Genomic DNA, 17,769 nt, shown 5'->3' on the forward strand with positions numbered 1-17,769 from the left:
CAGCGTTGCCTTTAAGCTCTGCAATAAAGATCCCACATACATAGTAATTGCTTTGTGTTAACAGTTGTAGATCAATAAAGTGAGCTTGGGATGATTATAGCCTGGGGTTTAAGGATCTCTGTTAATGAGAAGGTCTTAAGTCTGATGAAAAAGAAGTAAAAAAAAAAAAAGAGGTTTGCTTCTGAAACAAGGCAAATGCAAATAATGTTAAACTAAAAACAGGAGAAGCCATAGTTTATAATTGCTTGTGTATCTAGATCTGTTCAGTATTGTATTCAGTGTGTGTGTGTGTGTGTGTGTATATATACACACATACATAGACACATACACATACACATACACATACACATACACATACACAGTGGGTACGGAAAGTATTCAGACCCCCTTAAATTTTTCACTCTTTGTTATATTGCAGCCATTTGCTAAAATCATTTAAGTTCTTTTTTTTTCCTCATTATTGTACACACAACACCCCATATTGACAGAAAAACACAGAATTTTTGCACATTTATTAAAAAAGAAAAACTGAAATATCACATGGTCCTAAGTATTCAGACCCTTTGCTGTGACACTCATATATTTAACTCAGGTGCTGTCCATTTCTTCTGATCATCCTTGAGATGGTTCTACACCTTCATTTGAGTCCAGCTGTGTTTGATTATACTGATTGGACTTGATTAGGAAAGCCACACACCTGTCTATGTAAGACCTTACAGCTCACAGTGCATGTCAGAGCAAATGAGAATCATGAGGTCAAAGGAACTGCCTGAAGAGCTCAGAGACAGAATTGTGGCAAGGCACAGATCTGGCCAAGGTTACAAAAAAAATTCACTTTAGGTTCCTAAGAGCACAGTGGCCTCCATAATCCTTAAATGGAAGACGTTTGGGACGACCAGAACCCTTCCTAGAGCTGGCCGTCCGGCCAATCTGGGCTATCGGGGAGAAGAGCCTTGGTGAGAGAGGTAAAGAAGAACCCAAAGATCACTGTGGCTGAGCTCCAGAGATGCAGTCGGGAGATGGGAGAAAGTTGTAGTAAGTCAACCATCACTGCAGCCATCCACCAGTCGGGGCTTTATGGCAGAGTGGCCCGACGGAAGCCTCTCCTCAGTGCAAGACACATGAAAGCACACCTGAAGGACTCCAAGATGGTGATAAATAAGATTCTCTGGTCTGATGAGACCAAGATTGAACTTTTTGGCCTTAATTCTAAGCGGTATGTGTGGAGAAAACCAGGCACTGCTCATCACCTGTCCAATACAGTCTCAACAGTGAAGCATGGTGGTGGCAGCATCATGCTGTGGGGGTGTTTTTCAGCTGCAGGGACAGGACGACTGGTTGCAATCGAGGGAAAGATTAATGCGGCCAAGTACAGGGATAGGACGAAAACCTTCTCCAGAGTGCTCTGGACCTCAGACTGGGCCGAAGGTTCAACTTCCAACAAGACAATGACCCTAAGCACACAGCTAAAATAACGAAGGAGTGGCTTCACAACAACTCCGTGACTGTTCTTGAATAGCCCAGCCAGAGCCCTGACTTAAACCCAATTGAGCATCTTTGGAGAGACCTGAAAATGGCTGTCCACCAACGTTTACCATCCAACCTGACAGAACTGGAGAGGATCTGCAAGGAGGAATGGCAGAGGATACCCAAATCCAGGTGTGAAAACTTGTTGCATCTTTCCCAAAAAGACTCATGGCTGTATTAGATCAAAAGGGTGCTTCTACTAAATACTGAACAAAGGGTCTGAATACTTAGGACCATGTGATATTTTATTTTTTATTTTTTAATAAATGTGCAAAAATTTCAACAATTCTGTGTTTTTCTGTCAATATGGGGTGCTGTGTGTACAATAATGAGAAAAAAATGTATTTGAGCAAATGGCTGCAATATAACAAAGAGTGAAAAATGTAAGGGGGTCTGAATACTTTCCGTACCTAACATATATATATTATATATATACAGTGAAACACTCACTATGGAACTGTGAGCATCTTGGTGGCTATTTCCAAAAAAATTGCAAATTTTTTTGGCTATTTTGCAAAAACAAAAAAAAACAAAAAACAACAACAAAAAACACTTGCAGGTGAAAGGCATCTTAATGTCAAAAGCGTTAAAGGAACATTATTGCATGGCTGATAGTTATACTTTCTTCATATGTGACAGAGCAGCTTCTCCATAGAGCTACAGCCTTGTTTTGCAATGTGCTGATGCATGTTCTCATGCGCACATTCTCATAATAAACACTGACCTGTGTAGTCTATAGAGGGCTGAGCTGGACCCGCTGGGAATGAGCCAAGGCTACAACAATGTCCTTCACTTAAAGGGATCATTATCAAGAAATGCTGACTTGTGCCCTATATTTATACCCCCAAGCTTAATACTGCTTAATTAAAATAATAATAATAATAATTGAATTCACACAAAATCTTCTATTTTGAGTGAGAGAGGGAGAGAAAACGACCAATCGTTTCGTTATAAGACCCTTACTCCTCGGCTGGGATCGTGTAGAGCCCTTTGAAGCTGCGTTCAAACTGCAATTTGGACCTTCAGCCCGTTGGTCATCGTTGAAGTCTGGAATGTTTTCCTCAAAAAACTTAATTTCTTTCCGACTGAAGAAAGACAGACACATTGGATGATGTGGGGGTGAGTAAATTATCAGGAAATTTTAATTAGGTTTTTTTAATCACATCGTTCAAAAACAGAAGCAAGTTTCTCTTAAAGCCTATTTCAATGTTTCTTTATTGTTTACACTTATATTGGCCTGTCAAACCCAAGATTTCAGATATATTTTTGTTACAGTTTTGTGTAGTTTTTGGTTAGCATTCAAAAAAAATGAATGGGAATAATGTGATGTGATGTGCCTGTAACATTCAAACCCGAAAAATTCTGAAGGTTCCAGAGTTGGCAAAAACATGTATTGAAAGAGAAACATTTCAAGTTATTATTATTTATTTATTTTTTAATAAAATGTGTTTTATTTATGAGGCATACCTAAACTAAGTGATTGTGCTGGAATTTATGAATTCAAAGTCAAAAGTCATTTTTCAAATGTAATGACCCTGAATTTTTCAGGGACAAATTATTCACAATTTGCAAAAATATTTTCACCAAAAATTCTTTTTGATCTTGAATAATACCATAACGCTTCACTTGTCCTTATGTCTGGCAAGGTAATGCATGGAAAAAGCGGGTGTGAATAAGGTGCCTGGTGCCTGATCTCACATTCACACATTATCTTTCCCATATGACCCTGAGGCTCAGAGAGGTTAGCCTCACTCCCTCCAAAAGATTCATGGGTGATCAGTCTAGAGGAAGTCCCTGTTGAGCTGAGCCTACTGGACGCTTACAACCATCTGACACTGACAGATGCTGTTTCACCCTTTCACACAATATGCATAGTGCTGACCAGAGAGTATGTACTCTGCTTACCCCGCTGCTATAAATTTTAATAAAAGTAACTTTCAAAACTAAAGCGAATGACTTAGAATATTGCATAGTGAGGACACAAACTCCTCAAAATGTATTCACTACACTTTAGATCATGAAAAATAATATCACAAAAACACACACATAAGGAAAAAGAGACCCTATGTGAACGTATTAGACTGAGATGAATGAGATCTAATCATATTTATTATTCTTTCCAAATAGGAACCTCCACTCAACCACAACTTCCTTGATGGTATTTTCAGTCCAGGCCATCATTTATCTCCTTTGCCTATTCCACTGACATGACTGGTAAGGAATTTATATTTACATGTGGTTCTAACTGCATGTAAAAAACAAAAGATAGGCAAAATGGCTTTTAATGGGAAAGGGACAGTAGGTCAAATCTGTCTCCCTAACAAATTATATAAACATTCACTATAAACACTATATTATTGCCCATCATTATAAGCAATATATACTGTATATAATACAGCATAATGGAATTATGTGTGCATCATTTTCCTGTTTATTACTATAAAGCTGATTTGAAACAATCTGTATTGTATAAAGCGCTATATAAATAAAGGTGACTTGACTATTATAGCAAATCTCTGCTTTTTTAGATTTGCAACCACATTTTGTGGTTGTTTTTATCATCACAAAATGTAAACTATCATCATAAAAAACTGTATATATATATAAATATATGAAGAGTTCAGATGCAAAAGCCTCTAAATGCCATCTGAAATTTTCTTATAGAATGATCATTTTTATCAAGCTTGTGTATTTAAGTTCAGTAATTTCACTTAAATGACAATTAATAGGTAATCTTCATTGCCATTTAAGTGAAATTATTGAATTTAAATATACAAGCTTGATAAAAATGATCATTCTACAAGAAAATTTCAGATGGCATTTAGAGGCTTTTGCATCTGAACTCTTCATATATATATATACAACTTTATTAGCATACTTACAGTGCACACACGGAGCAATCTCAACTGCTTGGCACTTATTTCAACGCATTTATATTAAGTTGGGTACATATAAAAGACAAATACAAAAATGAGTTATTCATGTCTTTCTATGTCAACAAATACTGTATATTAATGATAATTAATTTATTATTATCATATATATATATATATATAATAGTTCTGTCAAATCGATTAATCTTATAAAATCGATTTATTTACATATATAGATACATACATACACACACATATATACAAATACAATATACAGCACAATTATATACAGCACAATATATGTGCATTATATACATTATATACAGCACAATATATAATGAACACCTGAGAGACAGAATGCTAGAAAGCAAGTGACCCTGTGTCTTAACATTGTGTAGTTTGACCCTAGCTGTATACACATTATATAAACAAAAACTTATGTTAGATGCGATTAATCACGATTAATCGATTTGACAGCACTAGTATATAATTATTGTTAATATCATCATTAATAATTTATATTTATATATATACAGTAGGCTATAGTATATGTAGTATAGTATGTTTGCTTACTTGTTTTCTTTATTGTTGACATGCATTATGATGATAATAGTTATTTTGAGCTATTCCAGCTGGATGCAAAGAACCCTACACAAGACATTTTATTGAGAGCTTTTATTGACCTTGGACTGTGCCTTGAATCAGGTCTTTGTAACAACGGAGAAAAACATACAGCACAGTGTAGCTAAAGAAATCATGAGAAGGTGGAGCTGAAGGGGCATGTGCCTGGAAAATGTTCACTTTTTCAAGGGAAAAAAACCTTCATTATTGCGTTCGACTTTTGGACATCGCTGTCAAATGAGTCAGCTTTGCAATTACTCATGCTTGTATAAGAACAATGTTTTCATCAGACCACCCAAATCCATGGAGGTCATTCTAGAAGCAGCCCAAATGATGAGAACATAGTCTCAACCCTTCAGTTCTCCTCCTCCTGAATTGTGAGGGGGAAACTACCCAGAGAACACCTGAGAGACAGAATGCTAGAAAGCAAGTGACCCTGTGTCTTAACATTGTGTAGTTTGACCCTAGCCGTCTTGAATTCATGTTTTAGCCTGCAAGGTACCCGGCATTACAAACAGACCATCTCTTTGTTAGTCATACAGACCTAATGGCGCTGGAGAATGGTGCAGGCCTCCTCCATTTTCCCCTCATTCCTCTTTGACCTTACTGAAAATAGGGTCACAAACCACATGTAAAGACTTCCATATTACAAGTCAGCAGTCCACAAAATGTGCCATTCACATCTAAACACCAATTTCCAGGCTCTCTAATCCACATCAGTGATGTGGTTGTTCAGAGAAGCGAGAAAAAGGGGGAAGAGAGGAGAAGAAAAAACAACAGCTGGGGTCAGTTTACTCTTTAATGGTTGAAGGTTTACAAATTTAGGAAACCACTGATGCCTAACACAGTGGAAGGATCTCATTTTGAAAAGGAGAAGTTTCCGCCCTTTTCCAAGCCAGCTCCTGGAAAGTTTTAACTAGACGTCCCTCTTCATTAGGAGACTTCCCTGTGAATACACCATGTGCATTCAGCACCCATTGCCCCAGCTAGAGTCTAATGTGAGGAAAATGTCTGTTTGTCTTGGCATGGGGACGACGCAGCGCATGGCATACATAGGGTGTTAGTCTGCTTTTACAGCTCCCGTTGCTCTTTGTAAACTGCCGAAACGGAAGGAAGGCTCTTAGTAAATCCTTTCAATCCCCCGGTGTTAGATAATCCATAATATTTCCTCCTTTCATTTAAAAAAAAGTATTAGGTGAATATGACAGCCAAACTATTGGAATTAGTTTGGGGAACAAGGAATGTATTATAGCAGGATCAATAATGTGTGTAATAAAGAACGCTCAGGTCAGGCATGGTCAGGCTGTGACAGAATCTGCTGACCTTTTTCACATTTTCTGAATATTTGTTATATATAGCTGAGGGTAGCTACTGCACTCTTTAATAATTAAAAGCATCATTCAGTAGTATGATGATAGTATGATAGTAAAAAAAAAAATTAAGCAAATACATGAGGGAGGTGGATGTGGAGAACTTTTTTGCCCATGTTTGTTTATTTTCTGATTGAATGATAAATACTGTGATGTTTTCAAAAAAAAAAAAAAAAACTCTTTTGAAAATTGAATCTTAATTATGTAAATTCAAATACAAACTTTGCAAATGTATAAACACTTATTTAAATTATGAATCCAAGTGTGTTTATTAGGAATAATCAAGTCAAAAGTAACATAAAAGTAAAATGCCCTCTCCTCTTTATATAACACATAACTTTTGAAACACGTTTGTGTACTTACTGTTCTATTTATTTAAACTTAATTCTATTACAGATGCTGTACTTCATTCTAATTGGTCAATCGTTATATTCGGTGGTCTCGCAAATGAAACCGGATCGACTTTTATGTCTTGTATAACACCGTGCATCAACTTCAATGGTAATATTACTGTAATATTGTTACAGTGTTCATTGATTATTTTGTACGTTGTAATGAATTATTTTGTCTTAGCAGAAGCTTTAAAATATAAAGAGGAAATATTATAAAAGAATTTCTCTAATTATTGAGTAGACATGTAATAAACGGCATAATACAGTAAGCCTATCAATATTGTGAATGAAACTGAGTACTGAGTGGTTTTATAAATTATCCCTTACTTATTGAATCTTTGTTTTACCAGCTTATTCCTAACCAAAATGGCAGCATTATCCTTTCTTTTTTTCTTTTTTTTTTTCTTTTTTTTTTTGATCTCAGTCATGGTTTAGGTCAATGTACACCCATCTCTTGCTCTCCCTCTTTCTCTGTGGGAGTCTGAACAGGGTGGAACTTGCTTGACTTCACTCAGATGGCCTCTGTCCAAGGCAAACGGTCCAGATTCTCCAAGGCAGGGTGCTGCTCTGGGATGCCATTGACCTAAATCACTGGTCCGCTCCATGGTAAGAGGTTACAAAGCCTCACAATGCCTCTTTGAATTAGTTTGAACACTAGCGGAGTCTTTAGCTGATGTATACCTCCAAGCATTTGACAGCCTCGCCTTCTTACACTGTATATCGGGGTTGTGTCCAATTTCACCAAGAACAAAAAGTATCATATAAACACAGTCTCAGAATTTCAAAGCATCTGTTAAGAGTATTTCTGAGCTCTTTGAAGATAAATTGCAAGGCTTTGTAGTGAAAACTTTGATGGTTTCTACAGATTGGATATTTGGAATATTTTTTATAAGTTCTTTGTAAAATCAGATGCCTCTTTTCTCTGTGCTGTCTCACATAATACCTCTTAGCACACTTGATTCCATGGTCTTTTATTGCAAATCAAACTTCTTAGTCTACTCCCAACAGGCCTTTGAAGTCTGTATTCCATTTGTAAGATCAAACAGCTCAATATAAAAGAATTACCATGAAGTCATGATAAAAAAAGTTATCTATGTGTGTTACCTAACTTCCAGCAACATACTCTGGGGTTTGGTACGATGGTCACAGACTTTCAAACATGTTTTTTGCTGTAGGTTTGGTCAATGTTCAGCATTTCTGGCACACATTAAAGCTGTCGGTTCAGCAGTGAGTTTGTAATCAATGCTATACTATAGTCTCTTTTGCCCGTCTGGAGCTTCTCTTTCCTAAATTCTTTCACTTATTTTTATAAGAAGTCTCATGTCGCCAGTGTGACACAGCTCATAACTATACAGCAAGAAAGCCCATAACAGTCAGGTATAAATTGTCCCTTTGTTGGCTTTGAAACTCTTTGTCCAGCAGTATCTGGAGATCTGATAAAGGACTTTTAGAAAAAAAGATTGCAAATTGTTCTCCAAAGTAGGTCGACTCTCCAAACTGGCCTTAAGACACAGAGAGTTATGAGGAAGTTAACAATGTCCCCCAAGTCATGAGAAAAAGGTAATATCTCATGTCAGCTGTAGCCAGTCAGACAGCCTAATGGCAGACATTTATTCTGGGTGGGAAAATAGTCTCATTTCTGCTGGATTTATGTTGACTGCTGGGAGCAAGTCAAACTGTGCTGTTTTAATGCAGAGTCATATTGCATCGAGAACAAATAAGACAAATGGACTTGGGTGCATAGTACACAATTGGTGGTCATTATGCTCCAAATTACACCATTTCATATGACAGAGTCATAATGCAAGTGAAAAATATGGCTGTAGAAGTGGTGCAACACAAGCAGCATCAGAAAGATGACATTGAGGATTGTGTTTTCCTTTTATAATTTTACATTTGGGGACCATGAGGGAAACAAAACATTTCCTCCTTTCAAAACAAGTTTTTGAAATGAACAGGTCGCAAAGACGTCAAATTTCCCCTGCCAAGCAAATGGCACAAAATGGATGATTTCTTTTTATCCTAGAATAATCAGGCACCCTAATTGTTCTTTGACTCCCCCCTTCCCCACCACCCAACCTAAGACAATTCCCCCTAAGGAGAAGATGGAAAAGCAGGATGTGTCAGGGATTGTGTGAGATCAGACTGTTTCAGGCTGTCAGTGTGAGACAAATGAGTCATTCCAAATCTTATTCATGTTGATGTGAAGTGGAGGTTTGATGATACAGCTGATGGAGGAACTCTCAGAGGAAGACCCTGGTTTCTACTTAAAATACAAGCTGAAACCCAGATCAGATCCATGCATGTCACTTTGATTCAGTTCTCATGACAATCAAAATATTATATCATGTACAGGTCAGCCTGGAGACGGTTGGTTCTGAGATTTAGCTGAAGGTAAAGCACTGCTCAGGAAATGTCATGGGGTTGTTTATTGCCACTGAATTAAAATAAAATGGATATTCTGGTTTTGAAATAAAGAAATAGGCCCACTTTTTGAAACATCTTGTTTGGGGTCGTACAATTTCTCTTATGCTCAACAAGGCTGTTTTCTATTTTAATGTATTTTAAAATGTAATTTATTCCTGGGATGAAAGCCATTACTTCTTTTAGTCCTTCAGAAATCGTTTCTAATATGCTGATCTGGTGCTCAAGAAACACTTTTTTATTTATTATTATCAGTGTTGAAAACAGTTGTGCTGCTTAATATTTTTGAGTAAGCCATGACAAACTTTTTTTTTTTCAGGATTCTTTAATGAATAGAAAATTCAAAAGAACAGCATTTATAAGAAATAGCAGTTTTTTGTAACAATGTAAAAATTTTTAACTGAGTTTTGATCAGTTTAATGCACCCTGCATACTGATGCATACTGATTTAATATATATAAATAAATATATATATATATATATATATATATATATATATATATATATATATATATATATATATATATATATATATATATATATATATATATATATATGAGAACTTTATTTATTTAAACCATTTAGCAGTCTTAAAACTGCTGCAGTTTACAAAATGTTAGCTACAGGGTGAACATAAAACATGTTTACATTAACAAAACAGTATTGGGAGTTATCATAACACAGCATGACTGTGCCCTTTACTTGCAGCAATTAAAGAATAATCATACTCATTATCACCTCTTGATGAAATATGTTAATGTTTCATAAAAATGATTCTGGTGGCATTACCCCAAGGAAAAACACTGTGGTTCAATATAACACTTTTGTGTGTGTGTGATTGATCTGTATTAGAGAAAAGAAATTGTACTAATTGCACAGCCATGCTAATACTGTTCTTTTCTGACTGTAAAATGAAATTGCCAGAGAAGCGTGCAAGTGAAGGCCAAACCTCAGGAGAGGAGTGAAGTGAAAGGCAAGTATAAATTAGAAGATATTGTGAAAGAGCATGCAATGAATGGGCTATAAGAACATCTGCATCTCCAGCCTAGCCAGCGTCTTCCCAGCATGCAATTGTCTCAGATGGGTTGTTTCACTTTCACCATCCTTCATTTGTTGCCCAACCAATTTGTTGCTGAACTTAACTTATGGCTAACCAGCTATTTAAATGGTCTTTACGGTCTTTTCTCTTCTCAAATGTGCAGCACATGAGACTAGTTTTTGATTCTCATTCTTTTCCTCTCTCCTCTAACAGAGCTCTAAGACGCCCACAGCTGGATTGCCTATTTCCATTAGAGGTGCCGTGCCAACAAGTTATGAACAATACCAGGGCTGAGGAAGATCAAAGTGATGGCACTCCTAGGGCACGGGTCACCAGGAACAGACTGCTCACACTTACAATGAGATGTGTGGGAATACACCTGTGTGCGTGTGCGTGTGCGTGTGTGTGTGTGTGCGTGTTCGTGTGTGTGCGTGTTCGTGTGTGTGTGTGTGTTCATTCTCTTTGATTTTGATACAACCGATTAACACTGTTCCCTGGTGATTTTCATTTAGATCAAAAGAGTCTAGCCCAAACAAAGCATCTGCTACAAAATACCAAAACAATTTCCATTCCCCTCCTCTCAAGCTGGACATCCTAGCAGATCCACACACCCAGCTAGTCACAGCTGCACTATTTGTATATGTTTCAATAACTTACTATTATTATTATTATTTTGGCCTTTTTACAGATTCTCAAAGAGAAACAGGAAGCAATTGGAGAGGGAAATGGAGTTGGGAAAGGACCACCAACCTAGCCTCAAACCTGAGTCGCCCGAACCTCTGTAGCACCATTAGCCAGAGCGTTGCCCATGCAATAGCATACTATTCGTACTATTTTTACATTACATTGTATGTACTGTTGTCCATGCAGCAAAACAAATCAGTCAGATGCTTTTATCAAAGCTAACTTAAATGCAGTTTACAAAGAATGGGTTTTTGCAGTTTTCTGTATCTTTGCCAGTGTTACCAAATACTTCAATTGGAAAGTAGCTAGATGCTAGCATAGCCTATCCTTGATATCCATGTCAGATTTGCATTCTGCTTAGTGTCAGCCCTTCATGTTTGTTTGCTTATCTTCGACTCTCTGTGCTCACATACTCTTTTAATACAGCCTCATTCCCAATAAAACTGTTCTCACTTTGTAATGAACCCATATAGAGGCAAATTAGAATGCATGTTGCAGAGGTTCTTTATTGTCAAGGACAATCAAAGCCAAACAATCCAAGATGACAGGCAATAGATGTAATCAAAGTCCAGGCTAGGTTCAAAACACAGAAAGGCAGGCAGACAGCAAACAAAATCCAATCAATAGACAAATAGGGTAACAACAGACAATGGCAAGAGAAAACACTTGGTAAGACAGATCAACTGGCATTTTTTGCAATGTGCTCAGTGAAGTAGTGATGGATCGTTCATGAATGATCCGTTCATTGCGTTTGTCACGTGACAAATGAACGAAAGACTCGGAAAGTAAAGTCATTATTTATGTTCCCTGTAAATTATTTTTGACTGCATTATAATGATTTCTTAATTCAGAATATGATCAAGATTGCGTACGTGGATGTGTTCGGGGAATTTGCCTGTTAAAAGTATAACATTTAAAGCCCCTTAAATGAACGAAATGACTTGAAAAAAGATTCGTTCATTTTGATGAACAAGAGAGTCAGTAAAATGATCCGAACTTCCCATCACTACAGTGAAGCAAATTGTCATGATTGCTAGTGGAGAAATGGGTGGATCCAAATGCAGCAACAAAGTACTCAGGGCAGTCCAAATCATCGTCATCCATGCAAGCGTCTAAGTTATAATAAACAGAATCGTAGTCGTCCATGCCAGTGTCGAAAACCATTTAATCCGTCAGAATAACAATAAAACAAAACAAGCAAGAACAAAAACGAGAACAGACTAGAAACAGACCTTAGTGTAGACGAATGACATACAATAATGACTCCGTGACATGAACTAACACAACAGGGTATTTATGCACAGACACTAACAACATAAATGGAAACAGCTGGGTGTAATCACAAGTGATGGGAACAAACAAGGAATCATGGGAAATGTGGTTCCAGGAAGAATGGAGACTGGAAGGAAAGGACCTCTAGTGACACCCAGTGGAACACAACAGACACTGTGACATAACCCCCCCACTACGGAGTGGCTACCAGACGCTCCACGACAGCAAACAAAACTCGACAAAAGTCCAGGAGGGAGGTGGAACTGTGGGGGATCAGGGGGAGGGACGGAGGGTCAGGACCATGGGAGGGAATAGACATAGGGGATGACAGTTCATCGGGAGGCCAGGGCGGAAATGTCAGTCCATCTGGCGGCCAGGGCGGAGACTTTCCCTCGGGCGGCCAGGGCGGAGACTTTCCCTCGGGCGGCCAGGGCGGAGACTTTCCCTCGGGCGGCCAGGGCGGAGACTTTCCCTCGGGCGGCCAGGGCGGAGACTTTCCCTCGGGCGGCCAGGGCGGAGACTTTCCCTCGGGCGGCCAGGGCGGAGACTTTCCCTCGGGCGGCCAGGGCGGAGACTCTCCCTCGGGCGGCCAGGGCGGAGAAGATCGTGCAAGCGGCCATGGCGGAGACGACCCGTCGGGCGGCCATGGCGGAGACACCACAGGAACAGACACCACCGGCTCAGGCTCAGGAACAGACACCACCGGCTCAGGCTCAGGCTCAGGCACAGACACCACCGGCTCAGGCTCAGGAACAGACACCACCGGCTCAGGCTCAGGAACAGACACCACCGGCTCGGCAGACGTGACGTGAACACTCTCGGCGGCAGCCATCTTGTCCGAAGACCCAGGCTCGGCAGCGGCCATCTTGTCCGAAGACACAGGCTCGGCAGGCGTGACGTGAACAGGCTCGGCGGCGACCATCTTGTCGGAAGACACAGGCTCGGCAGACGTGACGTGAACATTCTCGGCGGCGGCCATCTTGTCCGAAGACCCAGGCTCGGTGGCGGCCATCTTGTCCGAAGACACAGGCTCAAGAACAGTCTCTGGATCGGCAGACGTCCTGTGCTTCCTCCACGCCTGCAGTACCACCACTGCATAAAAAAGGAAGACCACTCTCTTGGCCGTGGCAGGACTGATGGTGGGCGGCTCCGAGACGATCTCAGGGACGACAGCGGGCTGCTCGGAGGGGACAGCCTCCGGGACGACAGCGGGCTGCTCGGAGGGGACGGCCTCCGGGACGACAGCGGGCTGCTCGGAGGGGACGGCCTCCGGGACGTTGGGGAGGAAGGAAGTCTTCCTCCTCCTCCGCCTCCGGACCACTGGACTCGAGACCACCGGAACTGGGACCACCGGACTCGGGATCACTGGAACTAGGACCACCGGACTCTGGACCACCGGAACTGGGACCACCGGACTCGGGACCACCGGAACTGGGACCACCGGAACAGACACGGAGGAAGTCTTCCTCCTCCTCCGTCGTCCCTCCTGGCGAGGTGCAGGTTCAGGACGGGACAGGACCCGCGGCGAAGGGTGTTCTGGTCTGTGTATCACTGACCCATGGTCGAAGGAAGACCAAAGTAGAGACTGAGTCTGGGACTCACCTCTACTACTTCCTCCTCTGCGAGCTCCACGGGTCCCCGAAAACCGGGCCAGACGCTCTCCTCTAAACGACTCTCCGTCGTTGGACGAAAAGTCCTTAGGAAACCTGAGCGTCATGGCCTCCTCCCTTTGACGGGCCACAAACGCAAAAGCCTGTAGAAGGTTCATGCTGCTGGATCCACTTGACGACGGAGTCATTCTGTCATGATTGCTAGTGGAGAAATGGGTGGATCCAAATGCAGCAACACAGTACTCAGGGCAGTCCAAATCATCGTCATCCATGCAAGCGTCTAAGTTATAATAATCAGAATCGTAGTCGTCCATGCCAGTGTCGAAAACCATTTAATCCGTCAGAATAACAATAAAACAAAACAAGCAAGAACAAAAACGAGAACAGACTAGAAACAGACCTTAGTGTAGACAAATGACATACAATAATGACTCCATGACATGAACTAACACAACAGGGTATTTATGCACAGACACTAACAACATAAATGGAAACAGCTGGGTGTAATCACAAGTGATGGGAACAAACAAGGAATCATGGGAAATGTGGTTCCAGGAAGAATGGAGACTGGAAGGAAGGGACCTCTAGTGACACCCAGTGGAACACAACAGACACTGTGACACACATGGCTTATAAAGCTACAAACAGGAAATGAGAATACAAACAGGAAGTGCCACTAAATCTCAGGTGATGGCTCCCTCTGGTGGAGGGATGATCTGGTCATGGGCTGAGGTGTTACACGCTTGCATATATTATTTTTCTGGTTCTGTTGTCAGACAACAGAACGATTATGGAACAGTGACTAAAATAAATTGTGGTTTGTTTGCTAAAATTACCACATATATTTAGATATAGCCAAATTAATTCACAAATCATTAATAATAGTTGCAGCAATAATGAGAAACACACTAAATTTGTAAATAAATAAAAAACCTAAACTGGCAACACCATGGGCAACACTGGTCTTTGACTGTTGCACCGCATCTTGCTGCTCTTTCAGTATCTTGTGCATGAGCGGCACGCTTTTAAGTTGCAGCGTCAAGTTAAGTGTTGTTCAACATTTAAAAACTTGTCTCGAGGCATTGCATAGTTTCCCATTATTTTCCGCTGTATCTTGCATCATTTTTACAAGCAAAAACACATCTATGTGACTAGCCCGTTTTAATAGATTTTCTTACACAGTAATGGTCTTGGTTTGTTCTTTGGCCCTTTTCCTCACCCCTGAAGACATTTTGTTTATTATTTTTCCACAGTGTATTTCTTTTCACAAACAAGATCCAAAGCCATTTTCTATAGACTTTATGTAGCCCCGCCCTTTTTCAGCGCTGCACTCATTGTCTTTTGTCCTCCGGTCTGTATTTTCTCATGATAACTTTTGTTAACTTTACCAAGTACTTTATAAGTAAATCCACTTCACCAGCTAATTACTCCTCGACAGCGATGCCACAGAGATATACAGAGCAACCACAAAAACGGAAGTTCAAAGACAATATTCTAAAGATGGCTGCACGCTTGTTTCTCTGGCGCATAAGGTCTATAGCTTTCCTGTATATTTTTATGTTACGTTCCAGTCCCTTAATGGGCCTTAATGTTCATGCATTCCCTGGAAATCAAACCCACAACCTCACCTTGCTTTACCAAGAAAGTTACAGGACTGCCCTCAGGTTAGAACCCTTATGATATGATTAATAAACCATTTACACTTTATAAAGTAAGACAGCTGAGTTGCATGCTGTGTATAACAGCAGGAAAATCTGGCCACCCACTCATCACATTGTCTAGACCCAAGATTTGATCAAAGCTGTCATAACACTTGAGCTATGAGGGTGTGGCTGCCATAACATAGAACAGACAGAAATTAAACTATGGGATATAAAAAGGAAAGACAAAGAGGAGGAGAGAACAAAAAGAAGCGACCAAGCATGACAGAATGCTAGGAAATGGCGATATTGTTACAGTCCCGTATGTTAGGCATTAAGTATAATGAGCTGTGGTTACAAATGCTTATGTAGAGAGTCAGGTTTTATTTCAGTGCTCTTTTAAATGTTAAATCATTAACTCTGTGTTATATTAAAATGCTGTCTGTTCTGTTTATCTAACAATGCTGTTTTCTCAGAGTAGCCTAGAAAGCAGGGGCATTTCCTCCAAAGGCAAGGTTATGATTGGATATGATTGATTTGTGCGATAATCCCACCTCTTGATTTCACACATCTTCCGCGTTTGCGAAACAGTCTGAATGAACAAAATTGAACACCATTTTCAACTAAAAACTTAAAACTTTTGATGCATTTTGGCCGTTAATTTACACGTCTACGGCGTTTTGGGTGCCTGAAAACGCAAACTTTTGAAAACGGGTTTCAAAGTGCAAGTTTTGGAAAACTGTCTCCATTTAAAAAACTAATACGCAAATCTGTGAAAACGAGGACATCATGCACATGCCTATTACGTGTTCAGTCTATAGTGTTGCATTGCCATCTACTGGCCCGGCAGCATAACACAGCATTTTTAGTCGTTTTTTGCGGATCCGTGTGAATTGGGATTGTTTGACAAACGTGGACAACTCAAAGGAAAAACTTCTCAGTTTTAAGCATATCATTGTTGTGTAAACATACCCTAAGATTTCATATCTTTATATCTTGTAAAAATCAAACTTGAAATGGCCTGAAAACATGATGACTGTGTGGGGTCACAATCAGCTTTGTGAAATTTAAGGTAGGTCTACATCTTTGTGTCTGTGACCAGTGTCCGACAGTAAGTTGACTATTAAAAAGAAATAGCTAAACATCCGTTCACAAACAAAACATATTGTTTAACCCTTAAATGCATGAAAGTTTTGCCAATCATTAATACATTTTAGGGTATTTAGCAACCCGAACCTATATCTAATACGGATGGATCTCTACCTCTCACAATAATATAAAACTCTCCTGATATAACAGTAACAATTACAGAAGAATAAAATAAAACATATTTCGGTACCTTTTGGAGCTTGGAAGGGTTCAGTTTGAGCAGATGTTTTATACTGTTGTATGTGATAATGTTTTATCATTGTCCTCGTCAGAGCTCATTTCTTAGTACATTCAGCATCTGGCACATATTCACGATCTCAAACATATTCCCACAAATATCATTTTCAACATCTTCAAAATCAATATTTTGATCGCTCACAGCTTCTTCACCAGATCCATCATCAAGAGACAGAGACACTAATGTTTTATTGTGTTCAGTACTTGCTCTGCAGTAAATCGCTGAGCCATTTCAAGTTTTGCTGATAATCCACTTATTGGATCCACTTCCTAATTGTTTGTTTTCTGCCTGCGGTAACTATGAGTAAAAGGTCACTTCATCATTGTGTATCAGACATTGCTGCCTTGTGGAATAAAGGTGAACTACACTTATTCAGTCATCAAAGATTCAATTATTATTGTGCAGGAAAAATATACTTACACTGTTACAAAACTCAGGTCGTTGGCGACCCTATTATATTTTTACAAAAAAGGAATGGGAAAACAGCCTTGTTATATTGTTTATAAAGAATTGAATGAGGAATACTAAGAAGGTTGATGTCTAACTTTAAAAAATGAATGAGGAGGAGGGTTGTGAATGACATCCCGGGTCACTAAAGACCCGAGGTATGCGTTTAAGAGTTAAATTATTACTGCCTTTAGTTATTATTTTGGAATAAATGTGAACACCAACTTGATGAGATTTATACTTGGTTTTAATAAACAGAATATTATTAACATTGTTTATGTAAAAAAAAAAAAATGTAGTGTAACTGGGAAATGAATTTACATTTTATAAATATTTTATATAATATATATATATAGACTTTGCCTCCTCATTTCAGAACCCCACTGCACACCGCTGCTAGAAAGGCACACCCACCCACCATTTTTTCTTTCATGCCAACCTTCCACATACGTCTGCTCCAAGATAGTGTTGCTATGGAAATGA

The 17,769-nt window shown here is 39.5% G+C and overlaps 1 protein-coding gene across 1 annotated transcript; it reads right to left on the reverse strand.

Annotated features, from left to right (window-relative positions):
- Positions 1-11,999: 11,999 nt before the first annotated feature.
- Positions 12,000-14,428, reverse strand: LOC309504947 (uncharacterized protein). Its single transcript, XM_082178251.1, has 2 exons — positions 13,083-14,428; positions 12,000-12,647 (listed from the first exon to the last, which is right to left on the reverse strand). The coding sequence occupies exons 1-2, from the start codon at positions 14,142-14,144 to the stop codon at positions 12,396-12,398; spliced, it is 1,314 nt and encodes a 437-aa protein (XP_082034377.1). The 5' UTR covers positions 14,145-14,428; the 3' UTR covers positions 12,000-12,395.
- Between the last annotated feature and the right edge of the window lie 3,341 nt (positions 14,429-17,769).

The sequence above is a fragment of the Leuciscus leuciscus genome (assembly GCF_965113295.1).
Source record: "Leuciscus leuciscus genome assembly, chromosome: 8".
NCBI classification, from domain to species: Eukaryota; Metazoa; Chordata; class Actinopteri; order Cypriniformes; family Leuciscidae; genus Leuciscus; species Leuciscus leuciscus.

What these genes read in the sequence shown, in the direction of transcription:
- LOC309504947 (XM_082178251.1), bottom strand. Translation starts at nt 14,144, where the DNA reads ATGGTTTTCGACACTGGCATGGACGACTACGATTCTGATTATTATAAC. An exon ending in ACGTCACGCCTGCCGAGCCT is followed by an intron (nt 12,648 to 13,082) that starts GTGTCTTCGGAC and finishes TGGCCGCCCGAG; the next exon opens with GGAAAGTCTCCGCCCTGGCC.